This window comes from Capsella rubella, unplaced genomic scaffold (genome assembly GCF_000375325.1).
Source record: "Capsella rubella cultivar Monte Gargano unplaced genomic scaffold, Caprub1_0 scaffold_3, whole genome shotgun sequence".
Lineage (NCBI taxonomy): Eukaryota > Viridiplantae > Streptophyta > Magnoliopsida > Brassicales > Brassicaceae > Capsella > Capsella rubella.
This window is the reverse complement of record NW_006238921.1, coordinates 12,042,961-12,057,201: the sequence shown is the minus strand read 5'-3', so window position 1 is coordinate 12,057,201 and position 14,241 is coordinate 12,042,961. Positions and strand designations below refer to the sequence as shown.

Sequence of the window (14,241 nt, the reverse complement as noted above, 5' to 3'; positions counted from 1 at the left end):
AAAAAGTACATGGTTTATTGTTGACCATCGCCTTTTTTAGATTTTGAAAAAACTTGAATCTTTTATGTAATTTTTTTTATTTTCTGCCCAATCAAAAATATTTCCGAAACTAGTTTCCCAAAATAAAATAAAAATAGATCTTATTTTCTGCTCCACGTGCTCTGATGGCAACCCACTTTTACCGGTGTTTGATACAGTTTGAAGAGAACAACAACTCTTAGGAGTCAAGACCAAACAACAACTCTTAAAATAATTTCAATGACGATTTTACTACAGATAATTCTCTCCGACTTTAATAGATTCACCACAAATTACCTTTCTTCTTCAGATGGCTATAATTGTGCATCGTTGAGATCTCATGTAAACTTATTTAGAATGTCACAATTATTTCAATGTATATACTATGTACCCGCAATTCCTATATAGTTTTCGATAATTTCAACTTCAATGATCAGCTTTATCGAAGATTGTAACAATGTTTAAGGATTACAAGAGACGATATTGGTATATTCGTTTATGAGCCAAGAAAAAGATTGCTTCTTGTGTTGGTTTGAAGTGTTTGGTTTGGTGATATTGTGATTTCAAAATTATATAAAAGATTTCAGATCGACATCTAAATATTTAGAACCATATAATTCAGTTAAATATTTGAACTATGTCAATCCAAGTAAAGACCTATCTTTGTAAACCACACAAAGTGTTCAGAAACGCAGAGTCTAACTCTGATTTGAACCTGAAACTACGAGAGAGATTACTCGACAACCCGCAAAATGTTGAACATCGAAGGCTCGAAGCGTCCATAAAATGTGTTTTCGTCTACCAAAAAACAATAGCTCTACAACTAAAACATGTCGATAGAAACAGAGAGACATATGACAATCTATGACTTTGGACCGGCCACAAAACAAGGAAACTGACACGAAGAACAGGATGTGTAACAAATCAACCCCAGGCCACAATTCTCAAAATCAACTCATGAAAAAACAGTTTCTAAGTCGTCCAAAAGGATGATCTACACCAGGGCAAATTGATTTGGTTAACCAGCAATATATATGATATATGTTGAGCCAGCCTTATTCCCCTGTCTGAGAAGATGTATTACCTCATCGCTGCTCCTCATCGGGTATTTCTTGACCAATCGCCTGTAGTGCAAGTCTATAGTATAAAATCCCCATTGTTGCCATACAGGCTCTGCACATTTGTTACACAAATTTAGGATTGATAATACTAACTGATTCCAATTGATATTTGACATATAACGAGCAGGTGAAGAAATAGAGTTACACCGTAAACAAGGTCTTACATGAGAGCTATGAGAATTAGTATTTTCCTTATATCCATCCTTGATGATCGTTGATGCCTTACACGACCTTCAGAACCATCATCTGCCTTTGTTGCATCCTTACGAGGTGGTGCAGTCACGGGTAGAGTTGGTAGTGCACTAGACCAGAAAGGCAGTAAAGCCCGTAAAAACTTGTGACGAAGAGGACCTTACATGGAATAAGAAAATGAGAATAAGTGAAAGTCATCGTCAATGATTTATACAAAAGTGGAGTTCGTCTACTGGAAGACAGACACTTGCAGCTTTGAAGTAAATACTATGCATTTCAGGGAAAAAAACAAGAAAAAGAGACACATACCATTAGCCTATGTAGTAACGCAAAAAAAAAAACATCATTCAGACAAGAGCGGTTAAGAAGATAAGGTTTTTCTCTCACCTCTTCTTGAGTACTTTTTACGATTCCCGTCTTCATCATCCGCATAATATAGAGTCTCGGAGTTCTGCCTGTCCACAGCGGGTACTCCTTTCCGTGCAGCAGCAGCAGCAAGCTATATACAACATCAACAAATGAATAAAATTGTGACAAATTATAGAGGGGGGAGACAGAAATTGCTATTAGTTTTTTTGCAAAAAGGCAAAGTTTTTAAAAGAATCTTACTCCAGGGCTTGAGCTTTTCATGTAATTCCCAGCTGAAGCAGGAACATCTATCTCAACTATCTCTGAAACCGCAGGTTTAGAATATTCTCCGTTTCCAGCTACTGAATAACCATCAGGCAGGTTTTTTCCTTCTTGTGTATGAGAAGATGATGATAAATTAATTAATGCATCTGAAGCAAATGCAGGGGGTGGGCTACGAGATTCAGTGGACCGAGAAACTGGATGGTTCCCAAGTAAATTCTTCTCAAGACCAGTCTGCCATATAGAGAACAGAGAATTAGATCAAATTAAACCAGTAATCACTTCACAAAAAAATGTGACAGTACGATACTGCCATATTACTGGGGCATATTATATGCTCACATTGAGAGATGTCTGAAGTGAGGGTAACACTCAAAAAGGTAATACTTTGGAGAATTTAACTTCTTTCAAGATGAAAAGTTGGATAATCAGAAAAAAAATTGAGCTAAAGGATAAAACTGACCTGCGTAATCACTTCCCTTAACAGTGCATGAAGCCGAGATCCTGCATCTTTTACCATCTTGGGAGGCCATATCTGCATTTGAAGACCATATGAGAATTGAGAACTATAATATGGCACTCTCCCAAGAACGAAAGCACACTTCGGCATAAGATTAAACCAGACTATACAAATCGTTTAAAAAAAAAAAAAAAGGGACAGACAGGAATGACATACAATCGGGATGGCTACTACTCAATTAGCTAACCTCGGTGGACCATGGACCAAAATAATCTAGATAGCTACCTCCAGTATATCACATTATAGAGTAAAGTATTACACACCAGAATATAGGACGCAGCTAAGTCATCCAAAATTTAAAAGAAAAGAGTCAAGAGAGCATGAATTATCTATCACTAAATACTCTAATTTTAATTGATTTCCCAAGATTTGTCTGTCTAGCGTAATTACAAACAAAGGTTGCTACTGACTTGAATAAGTTAACCAAACCAGTAAATCATGGACTATTAGCGCCTGAAGAATCAAAGAATTACAACATTCAGCATATAACGATAGATCCAAAACAAGATACACAAGTATTCATAAAAAAAACGAATTGATAAAAAGCAAGAACAACACTTATCACGTGCTCATTATTGTTATAGAAAAATTCTGGGGATTACTCCAACTCAAATATTTCTGAAAATCCACGTATCAATATGAGATACCAAACAAGAGCTCCCATGAAGACCAACAAGCAAGAAAAACAATGCAATAGAAAACAGGAAGAACACAAAAGAACTTTTTCTACTCATTTATATGTATCAATTGGACTTACAGGCGTGTTACATGATGGACACACATAACCAGCAGGTGCAGTATGAGGAGGAAAACTCTTGATATGCGAAACCAAGCAATTTGTATGTATAGCATCTGATACAAATAGATGATAGAGATAATTCCAGTTATTTAGTTGTAGAAAACATTCAGAAATAAAAATCGAATCCAACAATGGTAAAAGTCAGATAACATACGCAAGCAACCCAACCGAGTGACTTGATGACCTCCCCCCTCATCAAATGTTACTTGGCACTGACAACACTTTGGCTGATCATACTCTCCATCTATCACCCATTCTGAATAAGTCCGGACCTATTGATTACAACATAATAAAAACATCTTTTAGTATTGTTTCTCCATCTCAACAATTAGTCTGAACAATGCTCAACTAAAAGTAGTGAAAAATTGCTGCAGAGAGATTAGAAACTAGAGCTGATGACTGCTTGTGACACATATCAGGACAAACAAGATAACTATCTCCAGTGAAATAGATCCTGCTGCCACTAATGCTTATCTTATGTCCGTTGTGATCGACAAGAGTGAAATTAACATCAATAAAAATATCTAAACAGCTCCAAAGACAAAATCAGAGACAGAGTTTCTACTCTTCGAAGTATCGAGTTCTTTAAAATGACAACCATATTACTACAAAACCACTTGGGCACCATATAACCAGATTATCCAATACAAATACATGAAACTAACAATCAACCCCTTCTGTTCCCAAAAGCTGCAATTTTTCCAACACTAGAAGATCTTCCACATATTTACAGTCCAAACAACAAGAGACTAATTCCTCTAGAAAAAACTATCAGCTCGAGCAATGTAACACCAAAGATATGATTAGATATCACACATACCACACAAGTTTGATGCTCCGGGAAGCAAATGCATTCCCCGCAAACAGGGACCTTGTGAACAAAGCAATACAGCTTGGTAGCCTGACAATAAGAGAATTGGAAACATTAGCACCCACACATAATGAGCTCTCAAAGAGAATCCAAACAGAAACAAGACAGTTCATATAAATTCCCCTACAATTACAAATCCAGATCAAAAACTTCATCAAATAAAGGAGATATCGTCGAAACACGAAACACATGCACACGAACGAACTCAGATGCAAAAAAACAGAAATCACCAATACATTGATTTGACAAGAAAAAGCTACAAACAAATCATCGAATCAACAGCACTCAAGGATTTGAAATCGGTAAAACGAGTACACAACATAGACGAAACATACCTTTCTGCATTTGCAGACCACCATTGCGAAACGACGAGATCAGAATTGGATTTAAGCCAGAGCTCAGAGGATTAGATCGAAAACAAGCTTAAGAGTCTCCGCTGGATTAAGGATCACACAGAGATCAAATTTGTATGAGTAAAAAAAAAAACTGAGCTCGTCGGAGATATTCTGGGATTTGATTATCAGATCAAAGGAACTACTAAGAAGAAATCGAAATTGGAGATATCTATCTCTCGAATGAAACAATTGAATTTGAGCATTCAAAAACCCAGATCGAAGAAGATGAAGATGAAGATGAGAGGAAACGTACCAAAGCAGAAGCGATTTTGTTTTCCCCCTTTGCTGATTCCTTTTAGCGCTTCTCTTTTATTTTATTTATGCCCTATGAATATGAATATGATATTTACATTACATTCACTCTCTTTTTGTTTTAACTTTTAATAACACAGACGTTAAATTAGTTCTCGGCAAAATTTTGGAACCGAAATACCAAACCGAAACGAATGCGATAACCGGATAGATCCTAAATTTTATAACCGAAAAAATCGATACCAAACCCGAAAAACCCGAAATATAATTATATATCCAAAATATTTGTTATATATAATTATATGTCCAAAATATTTGTTATAGTTAAGGGCAGCATTAGTGGGATGGTATGGGTTGCTTCTTCAGGCGTCGGAAAGAATCGTATAAGAACCGCCACTTACCACAATGTGATTGGAAGATGAAGCAAATTGAAAAGGGAAAACAATATTTCTCCCCATTTTTTTCTTTTTCCTCGACACAACTCTCTCGCTTCTTTCTCTCCTTCAACCGGCGAAAAGCACAAAAACAAGATTCATCTGAATCCGGCGAAGTTAAACATGTGGATCCGGTAATACTAATGATTATTTCGAATACGAATCGTCTTCTTTGTAAGTGTTGATTATGTCTGATTTGGTAAAGTAACTCTGATGGTCTAAAGAGAGTTATTGAATATAATAAGTTAAATGAATTGAAATTTCTATATAATTCTCGTGTTTCGATTGATTGATTACTAAATTCTAAGATACAATTCCAAGAGTTTTAACAAAGATTTGGGTAGCATTTATTACAATCCTTTGTATTATTTTTTTTAAAAAATCTATTACTCCCTATGTTTCACAAATAGTGTCGTTTTAAAGTTTTAAATTTGTTTTACAAAGAGTGTTGTTTTGTGTTTCCAATGCAATTTTAAAGAAATAATCTCTTTTTATCCTTATTATTTCAGCTCATTAATTAGAGAGAGTGTATTATGTAGTTTATTAATAAAGGTTAAAAATGAAATTTTTTAATTTTTCTTAATTTATGTGAAAAATCTTAGAATGACACTCTTTGTGAAACAGAATGAGTATATTTTTTAATTGCGATTCCCTAATCCAATACCACTATAAAGAGGTATTCGGAGAGCTTTTGCTCCATTGAATTCATTTGAATTCCTTTCAATTATTTATATTTGATATAACCCAATTACCAAAATTACAATTACAAATCTGTAAATATTATATTTTTACTTATATTAAAATAACCAAATCTTTCAAAAAGAAAAATATTCGAAGTTCTAATAAAAATTGAATCAAATTTATTCCAATTTAAAAAATTTTAAAATTATTATACCATTTCAGATACCCAGAACCGAACCAAAAATAACCGAAAGTAAAATAAGTACATTGTGCTTTTTCTTGCACTCCCTTACTTGTTCTTCTTCTCACACTTAATAACACACTACACCTCTATAGTGGTGGTCAAGAAAACCCTAAGACTTTGTGTGTTCTATTCCTAAACACAATGTTGTTGCTTCATTTATAGCGATTGTGGTTGGAAGAAGCATCCAAGTTCTCATCTTCACAAGTTCCCATTTGCTTAACTTGAGTTAAAATCTTTGAAACCACATTTTAGCATCTCAAAAAAAAACTTGTTGAAAAGTAATATATAACATATAGTGAACACATATGTTTTTGTGAAGGGTACTGAATCACATAACAAAACAAATGAATCATAGTTTTAATGTTGGTCTGAAAGAATTAAGAGTTTACAAATCATAGTCAACGCATATGTTTCTGTTGTTGTTGTTTCCTAAGAGCAGTAAAGTGAGCAACAAGCTGATCATAGTCAGGAAGTTTAGGATGAACATGCTTAGCTTCCTTGAAGATTATTTCTCCTTCTCCTCCATTTCCTTTACCATCAGGCAACATTGTAAACACGTTGTACACTATATGGTAACATCGACCAGTACCACACTCTCTTCTTTGACGACTTCTCCTTCCTTTGTAGTAATACCTCCAACAATCCATGTCTTTTGCGACCGGACTGCTTGATGATGATCTTGTTTTTCTCCTTGACCTATTTCTCTCTTTGCTCTCTTCATCAGTCTCTTTGAATCTAAATACTCTCTGATCTTTCTCCACTACTTCTTCCTCTATGAAACAATCCTCCTCACATACTTCTCCTCTCTGATCCCTTGATGCTTTACTAGGGTCACTTTGTTTCTCTTGTTTTTCCTCTGTGTCTGCATCAGTGAGAGTGAACTTATACACTTCTGCCTCGCTCTCAGCCTTTTGTGAGCCCATGACTTCTTTCTCTTCTTCTGCCTCCTCGCTCTTTAGTACCTACACACACACCAAGAAGTACCATATTACATACTCTCAACACTAACATCATCAAGAAGCTAATAAGATATTATATAATGATCCAAAGAGTCACCTGTTTGTGAAACTCAGGAGTGTATTGGAGCGCCAAAACTTCTAGACGAAGGCCTTGCTCTGCTGCTATCTCACTCAACAGTTTTGACTTGGCTTCATACGATACTGTGATTACAGAGAGCTTCTCTATAACCTGCATTTAAGTATATATGCTCTGTTAGGTTTAAGAGATCAAATATGTAGTCTTTCTTGAACCTTAAGCAAGAAGACGAAACAAGATTTGAAGTTTATTGAATCATAACGAGTTCGTTGTTAATAAACCTGAGGGTTGACACAATTGCCAGGGAGAAGATTAAGAGCAGTATCCACAAACTGTTGCCCGTAACGTTCACCAAAAAGAATCCTCAAACTACGTAGCTCATGCAAATCTCCACATCTCGCAGAGGCAAAGACAAGTGTTGAAACAGCTTCGTTGATGCCATTAGAAAGGTCTCTACGTCTACGAATGTAAGAAAGGTTTTGGAGGATTAGGTCGGAGAAGTGAAGCAACAAGTGGTAGAGAGACATGAGATTCTCATCGACGTAGAGCTGTTGAGCACGATGAAGAGCACGGTCACGTTCACCAATACGAATCAACTGAGCTATGTCGTGTCGATAGTGTGTGGTAATGGCGTATTTCTTGTTCTTGAGTAGCTTTAGACGACATTGAAGCTGTTTCACTACACTTTTACACTTTGAGGTCTTTCTCCATCCGAATAGAAAACAAAACATTGTATCGTGTTCTGTTTCGGTTTGTGTCTCAATCTTTGAACATGAGTTTGTTTCGTAATGAGTGAAACAGAGGATACGAGAGTTTGTAGGAGTAAGTGGGGTTTGATCATATGATTGTGGGGGAAGTGGACACTCGACGGTTATTATCTTTTTATTTTAACAAAAAATTATAACGTAGTATTTATTTAATTATTTCATCGTGTTACAATTCTTGAAATAAAATTACAATTTCGAGTATTCGATCTAGCCTTGACCATTCGGGTATTCGAGTCGGATTCGAATAAGAATTTTTCGGGTTCGGGTTTTTCGGGTAGAGAAGTTTATAATCCAAATGGATAAATGTAAAATTTTTGTTAGGGTTCTGTTTGAGTCTTTTCGGTTTCGGGTCGAATCAAGTATATATTTTCATACCCGCTAAAAGTCCGATTATTTTCGGATACCTAAATACCTGAAATTTACTTTAATAATCAAAAATTTTGTATACATATCTAAGTTTTCGGATATATACTCAAATTTTCAGGTAAATATCTGGGCTTTCGGGTAAATTCGAAGTCCCGGATAAAAATTTGGATATTCGAGTAAATGATTGGGTATTCGGACCCTAATTTTTTTATATGTATATTTTGGGTTCAGTTTAGTATTTTTAAGCAGAGGAGTTTAGGATCCAATAAGATAAATCTAAAATTTCGGATCTGTAGTCGGGTCTAATTTTTTAGAACGTTTCCGGTTCAGATTTTTGGTTCTTGGTACTTTTTTCACAGGGTATTCCTATCCAGATAATTTCGTAAACTATCGAAAACTTACGTGACAATTTGGCGTTTGGATTTGAAATCAATATTATAGAAAAAAATTGTTTTTAACTAAATGCGATGATAATTAACGTTAGAAACTTTATTTGCTTTCTCATGGAACCAAGAGAGAACAAGGACTCAATATTGTACTACATTATCTTCCCTAACACATCCAGAGAGACGAAAGCACAGACCAAGTAAGAAAATGAGAGGTTATTAGTGTTCAAAGTTGAGGTAAAGGAGGAGACTCGCCAAATTTAAGAATGTAAGCAGCTTGGTGGATTGGTCTCAGCTGCAATATGATCTGAGCATCAAGATACGCTTCGCAGCAGAAGCACCATACTGACAAGTCACTGTGATCCCACAGAAATAGCAGAGCATCGGAAACCGTTAACATAACAAGAAAGATACGAGCAAATGTAATGAGATTCTGTACCTATAGCTGAGAGCAAGGCAGTGACCAGTCTGTTGGTGATGCATAAGCATATGCCTGTTCACGAAACGGCTGCATAGAACCTCTTTACAACAAAGGCATAACCAGTTCTCTACTGGGTTTTGGCACCTTATACACATTAGAAAGTAAGATAATTGAGTTAAAACAAGAGTGGTGACAAAATCAGCTATGCTGCCAACAAAAACTACAAAAGCTCTGATACAATGCTTAAGATTGTTTTCTAAGAATTCAGAATCACTAAACACTCCATACAAATGGAAATTGTACTAAACATCCCTATCGTTTCATATGTTCAACTTAAACAAAAACTCACAACGCGGAAAATTCAGAGACAAAAGATGGGCCTGATCCAAAGTTAACTTATGTTTGAACTGTTGACATTTGGCTTAATACACTAATTATGTCAAAATCAATATACGGCCAACAAATCAATCACAAGAACTTTGGTACAACGCTTGAGATCGCATCCTTAAAATTCAGAATTACTACACACCTTCTACAGCACAAAAGTATCTTATTCAACCTTCAACTACAACAAAATTAACAAAGGGGAAAAGCCAAATCATATATTTTTAGCCTTGGAACTGCAGAGAGACAAAGATAAAACTAATTCTAATTTAACTACACTAATGTGCAACAACCTTAACTCAATGCTCACACAAAATTTATCTAAAAGAACAATGACAAGATCAACAAAACAATCACAGGGCACTCCACAATCACAAGAAGTAAAGTGCTTGTGATTGAATCACTAAACAAAACTCACAAAGCAGAAGAATCAAGTTTAGCCTTCAACTGCAGAGAGACAATCATGAAACTGCCTCTAAGTTTAGCTATGAAACCTTAACTCAATACCCACAAAAACTTGATTCCATGTCCTATATGCAATTGAATGTTACACACCAATCTAAAAGCTTTGAGAGACTACAGTAACATATCATCTTATAGAAACAATCATCATCTACCTAAAGATCAAATCATACATTTTTAGCCTTGAACTGCAGAGAAACAAAGATAAAACTAATTCTAAGTTAACTACACTAATGTGCAACAACCTTAACTCAATGCTCACATAAAATTTATCTAAAAGAACGATGACAAGATCAACAAAACAATCACAAGGCACTCCACAATCACAAGAAGTAAAGTGCTTATGATTGAATCACTAAACAAAACTCACAAAGCAGAAGAATCAGGTTTCGCCTTCAGCTGCAGAGAGACAATCATGAAACTGCTTCTAACTTTAGCTATGAAACCTTAACTCAATACCCACAAAAACTTGTTTCCATGTTTGAATGTTACACCAATCTAAAAGCATCATCTACTTCAAAACAAAATCGCATCAAGCAGGAACGAGTAGAGAGAAACCTAGAAATCAATCACTATCCCAAGAGATCAAATCAAGAGTCTCAGTACCTTGAACAAGGAGTATCAGGAGTTGGTAAGTGAAGCAAATCAGGAGAAAGAGAGTTCAAGTGATCGCAAGATGTACGAGCTTCGACCCAACCCGACCCGGATCCGAGCATCCAGTCCTGTGTTTCATCTGCAATTTCCTGATCGAGGGTTTTGATTAAGAAAACAGTGACAGAGATCAGAGATGAGAGAGACTATATCGGAAAAAGAGAGGACGCGTTTTGAGGTTACCGGCGGAGATGAGGAAGACGACGTTGCTGCTTTGTCCGCCATGATTCGAAGCGTCGCCGAGAGAATACTAAACGCAGCGTTTAGTAAAGAAACCGGTTTTGACTTTTTTGACTCGGTTTTGTTACTTCATGTATTTTTATACAAGAAGTGGAAATTTTATGGAATTTATTAAAATGTACTATTTAAATATTAAATAACACTATAAATAATTCACGTTTTCAAGAATTTTGAATCATCTTTTGCGTTATAACCTTTGATTTTATAATATTTGCATAATTAAACATTTGTCATTTGAATAAATAACAAAACTTTAAGGTAAATCATGTAACTAAATCATAATAAAATTGCAAAACTATAAATTAATAATTATTATATTTAACAAAATTTCCTAAAATCTCTCCTAATAAATCAAATATTTTTCAGATATTTTTATATGATTTTACTTGTTTTAAATTTATATTATTATATAACATATGTATGATATATATATATTTTTGCATATGTTGCCATTTGAAAATTAAAAAAGGACTTATATCACTCATACAATATAAAAATGTATGTAAAAAAATATTATTGATAATTGTGTAGCACGGGTCATGTGATGGAACAGGTTATAATTTACATAATTATGATATAAATATTTTTATGGGTTGTCTACTATAGTAAAACTCACAACATATATTGATCTGAAATTATACTATTTAACTGAAAGATGTTATGCAAACAATATTTCATTATTTTGAATATTAGACTTATTTAGTTAAGTTGATCAAACAAATTGTCATGTAATATTATACAAACATTATTTCATTTTTTACTAGCATGTAGGATAATCTTATATACCAAATAAATTAATTAAAAAAAGACATTTTAAAATATCGTCTCGCGGTTACCTCGGGTTAAAATCTAGTTACTAACAAAAACCACATTTCCAAAACAAAAAATTGGGAACCAACTAATTACCAAAATGTTGATGATACTTAGGGATTTTTTCAAAAAACTTTTTGGCATGATTCAGCTATTATTGCGTTATTTTCTAGATTTTAAAATGCTACAACAGATTCTCGAAAATAATAAATTCTGCTGCCAAGTTTTGATTCCGAAATTTCTTTCTAGTTTTGTCAACTAGATCTTTAGGCTTTAACCATATAGATAAACAACCAATTTTCGTTTCTATACTAGGTTTTATTTGATATATTTTGGTGAAAATCATATACATTTGATGATAGTTATTAGTATTATTTTATAAAAAAATTGTAAATATTTTTCATGCAAATTATTTTTCATGCAAATATTTCATTTCAAATCGTATTTATAAACCAAATGAAAATTTAGAGAATAAAGTTTCAATATATTATAAAGTTTTGTGTTCTAAATATTTTATATTTTATTTTCTACATTATACATTATACATTATATTTTCTAACCTATAAAGTTTTGTGTTCTAAAGATTATAAATTTAAAGCTTTTATAAAGTTTCAAATGTTATAATTTTTAAACTTTAAAAAGTATAAAATATTATAAATATTGAATCTTTCAAAAGTTTTAAATATTATATATATTTAAGCTTATTATAATGTTTAAAATATTATAAATATTTAAACTCTATATAAAAAAATAAAATATTATTCATATTTTAACTCTAAAAATATAAAATACTATTATATTTTACATAAACATGATAGAGCGGATTTGAGTTTCCATAAATATGATTATATTTTTCTTATGGGTTGCCTATACAAAATATTGTACTCTGAAATACAATGAGGTAAATGAAACATATTATGTCATCATCATATGAATATTAAATATATGTAGTTAAGTTGATTAAATAACGATTATATAAAAAAACAAATAAATATTCCACGGGTTAAATCATAGAATTAACATTTTAAAATACTATTGTACAATCTTAAATACTAAACAAACTAATAAACAAATACAACTGATGACAAAACAAAATAAAATAATAAACAAATACAACTTACACTTAAAAAAAAAAAATTAGTTACAAAAAATTGTCTTCGGGTGTACCACGAGTTAAGTCCTATAATTAACAATCAAAATACATTTACACAATCTTAAACACTAAATAAAAAAAATATAGCTAAAAATATAAACTCTTTAGTTATAATAAAATCGTCCTTCAGAATACGGCGAATTAAAACCTAATGTATATGATTAAATATGTTACATTTTTGGTTTAATTAATAAGAATAGATGGAAAGATTTCCTCGTAGCTGCAATTGAGAAGATCTTTTGTGGGCGATATCCATATACAATTATGTTTATGGAAAATGGTCAACGAGATCACGTCCAAAACTGAAAGAGCTATCATACGTGTAGATCCTAAAGGATACACATACACCATCAATGGTACATATTTGGTGTGAAAAATGTTTTACCATATAATGAAAGAAAAGAATGAAGAAGAAGGGGAGAAATAATAAAAAAGAGGAGATGAAGAGAAAAATAAATGAAAGAGACAGAGTAGAGGAGCAGAGGAGAACGAGAAGTATAAATGTTATATGTTGAGAAATTGTTTTTCCAAATAATTAAGATGAGGCACGTCTTTTATTTTAATTGTTATGTGAGTTTTTTTAGGATTTGATCGCATCCTATCAATTTAATATTTTACTATAGTTTCTTATTCTATAAATAAAGGCTTGGTTCATTTCATTTCTACCAAAAAAATATTCAATATTTTACCATAGTTTTCTAATTACTGTATTCTCCAATAAAATCTTGTTTATACCTTTAAACATTTTTTTAAATGGATCCCACTAATAAAGTGTCAAATACCAAACTGCTTAAAGTAATATTATGTTTCTATGCCACCGCAATTCAGGGAAAACAACCATGCGCAAAGCCTCATCCAGTGTGATGAAACGTAGAGCAGACTTAATTTTGTGCTTCCATAGAGCAGCATTTGGAGGATGACGAAAGTATTTATATCTATGGTGTTGTGGAAGGTTTTTTAGACGAGAAGAGCTAAAGAACCATTATCAAAGATGGAAAAAAGACCTCTTTACACAATGATTTTTGCTTGTTTAAGATAGTTACCAGTTATTAGCAATTTCACATGTTTATGCTTTACTAGAAAAAAATCTATTAATTAGTAAACTATCCAATATTCTATTATATGAAAATATAATTCGTTATTGTTAAATATAATATTTAATTTTTATATTAAATATTTTTTGTCTACAATTTCAATTTTTTCTATAACTTCAATCTTTGATGTATAATATTGAAAAATAAGTTTATTTATTAAATTTAAATTAAAAAATTTGAAAAAATTATTTTTTTCTAATATATATTTCAAAATTACATTTATATGAAATAATTAAAATTTCTCTATTTTGAAAATTTGATAGTTTAAAAATATACATTGCTTTTAAAACTTTTCTATCTTTTCCTAAAAAATAT

The 14,241-nt window shown here is 32.7% G+C and overlaps 3 protein-coding genes across 3 annotated transcripts; all 3 read right to left on the bottom strand.

Annotated features, from left to right (window-relative positions):
- Nucleotides 1-751: 751 nt before the first annotated feature.
- On the bottom strand, nt 752-4,886 carry LOC17892836 (zinc finger protein-like 1 homolog). Its single transcript, XM_006297998.2, has 10 exons — nt 4,800-4,886; nt 4,487-4,587; nt 4,101-4,181; nt 3,435-3,552; nt 3,239-3,333; nt 2,425-2,496; nt 1,941-2,195; nt 1,719-1,830; nt 1,304-1,490; nt 752-1,191 (listed from the first exon to the last, which is right to left on the bottom strand). Exons 2-10 carry the CDS (start codon nt 4,508-4,510, stop codon nt 1,104-1,106), a joined length of 1,032 nt encoding a protein of 343 aa, XP_006298060.1. The 5' UTR covers nt 4,511-4,587; nt 4,800-4,886; the 3' UTR covers nt 752-1,103.
- A 1,669-nt stretch (nt 4,887-6,555) lies between these two features.
- Nucleotides 6,556-8,046, bottom strand: LOC17891138. Its single transcript, XM_023786210.1, has 4 exons — nt 7,474-8,046; nt 7,214-7,345; nt 6,993-7,119; nt 6,556-6,959 (listed from the first exon to the last, which is right to left on the bottom strand). Exons 1-4 carry the CDS (start codon nt 7,921-7,923, stop codon nt 6,556-6,558), a joined length of 1,113 nt encoding a protein of 370 aa, XP_023641978.1. The 5' UTR covers nt 7,924-8,046.
- A 714-nt stretch (nt 8,047-8,760) lies between these two features.
- Nucleotides 8,761-10,924, bottom strand: LOC17893245 (histone deacetylase 6). Its single transcript, XM_006298698.2, has 4 exons — nt 10,813-10,924; nt 10,585-10,721; nt 9,151-9,276; nt 8,761-9,067 (listed from the first exon to the last, which is right to left on the bottom strand). The coding sequence occupies exons 1-4, from the start codon at nt 10,852-10,854 to the stop codon at nt 8,938-8,940; spliced, it is 435 nt and encodes a 144-aa protein (XP_006298760.1). The 5' UTR covers nt 10,855-10,924; the 3' UTR covers nt 8,761-8,937.
- Nucleotides 10,925-14,241: the final 3,317 nt, after the last annotated feature.

What these genes read in the sequence shown, in the direction of transcription:
- LOC17891138 (XM_023786210.1), bottom strand. Translation starts at nt 7,923, where the DNA reads ATGTTTTGTTTTCTATTCGGATGGAGAAAGACCTCAAAGTGTAAAAGT. An exon ending in GCAATTGTGTCAACCCTCAG is followed by an intron (nt 7,346 to 7,473) that starts GTTTATTAACAA and finishes ACTTAAATGCAG; the next exon opens with GTTATAGAGAAGCTCTCTGT. An exon ending in CTCCTGAGTTTCACAAACAG is followed by an intron (nt 7,120 to 7,213) that starts GTGACTCTTTGG and finishes GTGTGTGTGTAG; the next exon opens with GTACTAAAGAGCGAGGAGGC.
- LOC17893245 (XM_006298698.2), bottom strand. Translation starts at nt 10,854, where the DNA reads ATGGCGGACAAAGCAGCAACGTCGTCTTCCTCATCTCCGCCG. An exon ending in CGTCTTCCTCATCTCCGCCG is followed by an intron (nt 10,722 to 10,812) that starts GTAACCTCAAAA and finishes ACCCTCGATCAG; the next exon opens with GAAATTGCAGATGAAACACA. An exon ending in CCTGATACTCCTTGTTCAAG is followed by an intron (nt 9,277 to 10,584) that starts GTACTGAGACTC and finishes AATGTGTATAAG; the next exon opens with GTGCCAAAACCCAGTAGAGA.
- LOC17892836 (XM_006297998.2), bottom strand. Translation starts at nt 4,510, where the DNA reads ATGGTGGTCTGCAAATGCAGAAAG. An exon ending in CGGAGCATCAAACTTGTGTG is followed by an intron (nt 3,553 to 4,100) that starts GTATGTGTGATA and finishes TGTAATCAATAG; the next exon opens with GTCCGGACTTATTCAGAATG. An exon ending in TAAAAAGTACTCAAGAAGAG is followed by an intron (nt 1,491 to 1,718) that starts GTGAGAGAAAAA and finishes ATTCCATGTAAG; the next exon opens with GTCCTCTTCGTCACAAGTTT.